Raw genomic sequence first — 6982 nt, 5'->3', positions numbered from 1 at the left:
TCATAATAATAAAAGGATATACAATCCATAAAATAATTATCAAATTATTATTGGAGAGTTGCATCAACTGTTGTTCCTTCTAAGTCTATCCTTTCCCAACTAAGATCAACACCACCAATATTTACTCGTCTCAGATCCCTAGTCTGCATGTTCATATGTTGATAATCTTGAGTAAAGTATTCTTCCACAACAACATTCGTATCAAACACATCGCGCACTGATGCACTGAGAGCAATAGCCCAGCCTTTGTTGAGGGGGTCTGACACATAAAATACTTGCTTTGCTTGGCTAGGAAAGATAAATGGGTCATCAGATAAATGTCGACCGGTATGCATTAAATGATTGAAGTTCACCCGTGTAAAGCCAATAGGTTCTTTGAACACTGCCCTATCGCTTGTTTCAACCCAATCACAACGGAATAGCATTACTTTTAGGTCCGCTGAATATTCCATCTCAACAACTTCCTTCAACACACCATAGTAATGCACATTTCCATCACAAGGTCGAGTATCTCTACGACGAGGGTTGCTTGATGTTATTGCGGTTACTAAGACCCCGCTATTTTGGGTTCGTCGATTAGCTTCACGATCCTTGGTGTGGAAACGTATACCATTCAATATGTACCCCTTATACTTTTTTACTTCCTGATTGGGACCCTGGGCTAGCCTTTGAATAATGGGAGGTATGATTTCTCCACTTTCGCGTAGCTTGTCCACCTATTTGATTCAACATTAGTTGTTATGGAGATAATCAAATGTATGTTTTTTCAATATTAAATAGATTAAAGCAAAAAAATTTAATACTGCTTACATGACTTCTAAACCATTCTGTGAATTGCTCTGCATGCACCTTATCTCTTTGTTCTTATCGAACCCTATGGCCTAGGTTCTCTTTTAGCTCTTCCAAATGGAGCCTACAATTAGAGAAGTCTTATTAAAGTTGGAATAAAGACTTGAAGTGAAGTAACATTAATCATGACACTTACTTTCGATATGTATCAATGGGTTCGTAATGCAATAGAACATATCGATGTGCTTGTACAATCTCTTTCCACTCTAATCGCACCATCGCAGCACGCCCTAATGGTCTACCTTTGCATGAGAATGCCCAATGTTGCTGCTCTACCTGTAGATGTTCGTTATCAACATTCCTCTTTGGATGGGTTAATCGGGTCTCGAGTCCTTTGATATGCAGAGCACAAAATTGTAAACATTCATTTGCAATGTATCCCTCTGCAATAGACCCTTCTGGGTGCCTTGCATTACGCATGTAATCCTTGAGGGTCTTGTTGAACCTATTGATACGCATAATTAGTACATGGGAACAAAAATATAAAAGATAAAACAAACATGTGAACTTGCAGCAAGGATATTAATGACTAACCTTTCAAAAGGATACATCCACCTATAGTGGACGGGTCCACCCAATAATATCTCCCGTGGTAAATGAACCATTAGATGAACCATAACATCAAAGAATATAGGAGGGAAGATCCTCTCTAGATTGCATAGGGTTTCTGCAATACTGGCTTCAAGTTGGTTCAAATCTTCGGTTTTAGCAACTTTCACACATACACTTCGAAAGAAAGCGCACAATGACAACAACACCAACTTAACATTCTTCGTTGGATGTACCCGTATTGATAGAGGAAGGAGTTGTTGCATTAAAACATGACAATCATGGCTCTTCATTCCAGACATATCCCTTTCAGTAACTTTCACACAACGTGATAGATTTCCAGAATACCCATCAGGCACCTTCAAACCATCTAAAGCTTTGCAAAACTGTTCTTTTTCTACCTTAGACATTATATAGCTTGCTGGAGGTATAATCACTTTAGTGCTCCCCTCTATCCTCTGCGGATGCAAAGATGGTCTAATGTTCATGTCTTGCAAATCTAGTTGGGCCTCCAACTTATCCTTTGATCTATCTTTTAATTCCAACAGTGTACCAATGATGTTGTCACATACATTCTTTTCTATATGCATGACATCCAGATTATGACGGAGTAGATTATGCTTCCAATATGGCAACTCAAAGAATACACTTCTCTTCTTCCAATTAAAAGGTAGTTCAGTTCGACCTCCAACTCTCTTTCGTTTACCGGTATCATTCTTATTAGATCCCTTACCAAATGCAGAAAATTCTACACCTTCCATTTGAGCTAGCGAAGCAATACCTGAAAGGGGCTGTGGTGCTACCCCAAACTCAACACAACCATTGAAACCTCTCTTATCCAATCGAAATTTATGATTTCCTTCTAGGAATCGATGATGGCCTAGGTAGCATTGCTTATGGCTGTGTTTCAACCAAGTTGACATGGTCTCTTTGTTGCAACAAGGGCACGCCAATGCACCCTTGGTGCTCCAACCTGAAAGATTGGCATATGCAGGAAAGTCGTTGATTGTCCATAAGAGGCAGGCACGTAAATGGAATGACTCTTTCTTCAATGAATCATAGGTGTCAACACCATCCCACAATAATTTTAATTCATCAATCAAAGGCTGTAAATAAACATCTATATCATTTCTAGGCTGATTTTTACCTAGAATTAGTAATGTCAACATGAACGATGTTTGTTTCATGCACTTCCATGGTGACAGATTATATAGCACCACAATAACAGGCCAAATGCTATATGAATTCTTAATATCATTTAAAAGATTAAATCCATCACTTGAAAGCCCCAACCTAACATTTCGGGGATCCGCACTAAAAGTTGGATGCAGTCTGTCCAAATCCTTCCATGCTTCTACATCTGCAGGATGACGTATTTTCCCATCATCCATACGTCCATCTTTATGCCATCTCATTTCAGATGATGTTACTGATGACTTATATAATCTTTGAAGCCTTGGTATCAGAGGAAAGTGGCGTAATGTTTTTGTTGGAGCTTTGGATTTGGGTGTATATCTTGATGCCCCACATTTGAGACAAGATTTTTCATTAGATGCATCCTTCCAATATAGCATACAATCTTTGGGGCATGCATCGATCATGTTGTAACTGAGTCCCAAATCTTTAAGCATCTTCTTTGCTTCATATAAAGAATTCGGCAAGGTATTATTTTGTGGTAGTGCTTTCTTCAATAAATCCAACAACATAGAGAAGGACTTGTCACTCCAACTGCATAGGCACTTTATGTGATATATTGCAACAGTAAATGACAATTTTGTGAACTCGTTGCATTCTGGATACAATGCCTTCTCTGCTTCTTGCATCAATCTATCCAATTTTTCTGACTAATTTTCTATTCCCTCTATGTGTCCACTTGTGCTACTACCACCAGCTCCTTCAAAGGCTTCACTAGGAAACACATCTTGAAGTATGTCATTTATGTTAATAATCTCTTCATCTTCTTCATCTTCTTCATCAACCACAATGTTTTCTATTATTGTGGTATTTGAAGGTATAACTTCCCCATGGGAACTCCACACCGTATAGCCAGCCATAATTCCATCAACTATCAAGTGCTCAAACACTTCATCTCGTGTTCCCAGTCGTCGATTAATGCAATTATACACGGGCATGAAATCTTCTCCCCTATGGGTACTGTGGAAAAAGCAAAGTCCAGGAAACCATTTACACCAGCTTCATATTGATCACCCGAACGGAATATACGATCTCGTGATCTATGAACCCAACTCCTATCCATTTGATTGTAGCCTAACCACCTCACAAAACCTATTACAAGAGAATGGTATCATACAAAATCTGAATGAGACCAGATGATCAGATTCTAAAGATTTGGAATCTTTAACAAGTTGTCTTTAAGAGAATTAAAGACATTAAGAACGTAAAACAAGTGGACGTTGAGAACGTAAAACAAGTGTAAAAAATAGACATAAAATCTTAAATGGTTTCTTTTTGTTTGTTTGTTTGGGATTTTTGGATTTCTGTTCCAATTTTTATCTGTTTGTTTTGGATGGTTTTATGGAACTACAGATGGACAAATGACACCCAATGAGAAATAACTGTATGTAAAATATAGCAGCAACATAGCATAGGGGAAGAAATAGTGAATCTCTTTATTTAAGATTGTTGGTCTTACCCCAGAGTAGGAAATTCATTTACCATATCTGTATTGACTAGCAAATTTAGAGATTCTTCTTCTTCTTTTTTTAAATTCCTTTTTTGCATTAGATTTAATCTTTTCTTTTTTTTTCAGTCTTGTAGTGCCCTTGACTCAAAGGTATCTCTCTCTCCAAACACATCTCTAGTGCCAGAAACAAAACCTTTCACTCCTAAGGAAGAAACAGACAATCTCACCTATTGTGCTGATTGTATCTCCAATTTTGAAAAAGAGGCAGCCATATTCACATCAGGCCAGCAAAACCCATCTTCCTCTCTTCTTAGCTCTTGCAATTCCAAAGACATGGTCAAGGGTCTAACCAACTTGCCTTACTGGTTGCAGCCATATAAAGCTGACACCCATCACAAGGTAAAGAGATGTTGATGATGATGTTTTAAACAACTTTCAATTAAGTTCTCTTCCTCTGTTCTTACAACGTGTCTCCTTTATTAATATTTTATTTTTTTCAGGATGATTTGGTTGAATTGAAGAAAAGATGGAACAGGTTATGCCACAGCCTACACCATCCAAGGCCTAATCAGATCCTCCACAAGAAAGGCTCTTCCTTATTCAACAACCAAAACTCAAGTGCCAGCATTTTCCCTGAATCGACTTCGATTTCTTTCACGGAGTCTATATTGGAGACCAACCATATCACAAGCATTGCATCTCAATTGAGAAGTCACCAGTCACGAACAATTGAATTTGGTTTCACTAATGAAGAGGCATGGGAACACCAGCAGTCAGAATTGAGCTTGGATTTTCTGAAAAGCATGGAAAGCCAGGAAGTGAAGACCACTCTTGCTCTTGGCAATCCTCTTTTCTCTGATTCCATGGCATCCAAGGTTCAAAAAAGGAAGGAAAGATGGACCCAAAAAGAGATCTCTGTAAGCTATTGCAAGAGAATATCCCTTGGCAATCTGCGATAATCCCTTCCATTGCAGAAGCTTTAATAGGTTCCTCCAAATTGTCCGAGAAGAATGGGAATTGGTTTCTAATTCGAGGGATGGATTGTATAGGAAAGAGAAGACTGGCACTTGCAACTGCTGAGTCAATTTATGGGTCTACTGATCACCTTGTCCGCTTGAACAAAGGAAGAGAGAACAAGGACACCCAATTGTCTGTAATCCTCATAGAAGCCTTGAAAGAGGACCCAAAATGTGTTGTTCTATTGACACACAATTTTTTCAGATGAAGTTCTTTCTATAAATTACTATAACAGCCCAGCCAGCCTCTCTTGTATCAGTCGCAAAACAACCTGACTCACTGATGAGGATCAGAGAGTCAGGTTGTGTTAATTCTAAGTAATCCAACATTGAGGGGGATGGGACAAGAAGCTTAGAATCATAAAACTAAGATGAGAGGGATAAAGTTTCAAATCAGAAATCCACCGATTTACATTCCTCATAACATAAGTGGGGTTAGGAAGGGAGGGAGATTGTGAAAAACAACATTGATTCCAGGTTAACCAAATGAAATAACATGTAGTAGAAAAGATGGATAAGAAAGATTGTTTATCTTGAACCTGGGATGAGAGTGAGAACAGCAGAGAACTAAGAAGATTAAGAATATGCTAGGGCTGAACAGAAGAGATTGTTTGGGATTACTCCATTATCAGTTCTAACTACTCCAGTCACTCTCAATGTCTAGACTGAATTCTGAAGTGAATGATTTTCCAATCATTGACTACATTAGACAGCTGGGGGTAAAAAAGAAAAAAGCCCAAACAATGGACCACCCATCCAAGTGGGTCAGTCTGTGGCTATTAAGTACACTTTAATAGCCAACGTTAGTTAAGTGCGTTACCCAAAAAAAAAGTTTAGTGTTGTCCCTTATCTAAATAGAATTGCACTGGTTTCGTTAGAGTATGTAGAACCCATGAAATCCGCCGCTGGGTATCTCCTTAGAGAGAGAAGTTGTGGCAGAGCCGGTCAATGCCATACTATTGTCAACGAATCCCAACATGAAAGACTCACCAAAGCACAATAAAACTGATACCTCAGGAAGAGACAATACAATAGTGCAACACTGCAACCATTAAATTCAGAACAAAAATAAAATAAAATAACCCAGATAGTGTTCTTTCTCCCTAAAGGAAAACACAAAGTAAACTATTTATAAACCCTATCAAATAAATCTTGGAGCCTCCGTTGTACTGGTATACCAATACATTTTCCCAGCATTAAAAACAAAGAAAGTTGTTGCAAGACACCTTACTCCGAATGGTTTAATCTTTCCACTTTTTTCTTCCTATTCTTTCTACTTCTTTTTTTTTCCTTAAAGCCCTTGTGTCTGCCCCAATTCCTGTCTTGATCCAGGAGTGTTAATTGGCCAGTCCATAAGTAATTTACATCTGAACACATAAGATAGCCATCAGGACAGTATTTGAAATTTAACAAATGCTACACTCAAGCCCACCCTATGTGCATCCATACCCTGGTCCCACTTCAAGCGATCAATAATGAGAATTCTGGCAGTTGGTTAGGATCACCAAACTAGAGCATTCTTTACTTTTATCAGCCTCATATAACGAGACATTCTCCATTCTTTTAACGGTATCTTTTCCCTACAAAATTACAATGCAAGAGGTGTTGGTTAGCTAACCTCTAGGGGAGATCTACAAAGACAGAGGCCTCCAGTAACCATGAAATTAACACCCTAAACCATGTAATGTGAAAGACATTCTTCAATTTTTTTTTCCCAATAGAATTTTTTAATGCATTAAACATTCTACAATGAAGGCTCAGTGTACTAAGTCAGCAAATCATGGCAACCAAAAGGGAAAATTAGATTCAAAGTACAAAAACTTCAATATAAAATTATAGCCTTGGAATGACTTGCGCCAAATTCAAACTTCTTAATTTAATCATCTAAAGCTGAGGGCAAAAGTAACGGATCTCTTCAGGGAAA

The 6982-nt window shown here is 38.2% G+C and overlaps 1 protein-coding gene across 1 annotated transcript; it reads right to left on the bottom strand.

The window, feature by feature from the left end:
* Nucleotides 1-981: 981 nt before the first annotated feature.
* On the bottom strand, nt 982-3221 carry LOC122644969. Its single transcript, XM_043838327.1, has 2 exons — nt 1384-3221; nt 982-1294 (listed from the first exon to the last, which is right to left on the bottom strand). Exons 1-2 carry the CDS (start codon nt 3219-3221, stop codon nt 982-984), a joined length of 2151 nt encoding a protein of 716 aa, XP_043694262.1.
* Between the last annotated feature and the right edge of the window lie 3761 nt (nt 3222-6982).

The sequence above is a fragment of the Telopea speciosissima genome, chromosome 11 (genome assembly GCF_018873765.1).
Source record: "Telopea speciosissima isolate NSW1024214 ecotype Mountain lineage chromosome 11, Tspe_v1, whole genome shotgun sequence".
Taxonomy (NCBI): Eukaryota; Viridiplantae; Streptophyta; class Magnoliopsida; order Proteales; family Proteaceae; genus Telopea; species Telopea speciosissima.
This window is presented reverse-complemented; position numbering and strand designations above follow the sequence as displayed.

Coding starts and splice junctions, on each gene's coding strand:
- LOC122644969 (XM_043838327.1), bottom strand. CDS start 3,221: ATGCAAGAAGCAGAGAAGGCATTGTATCCAGAATGCAACGAGTTCACA. Junction 1,295..1,383: donor TGGATGTATCCTTTTGAAAG/GTTAGTCATTAA, acceptor GCGTATCAATAG/GTTCAACAAGACCCTCAAGG.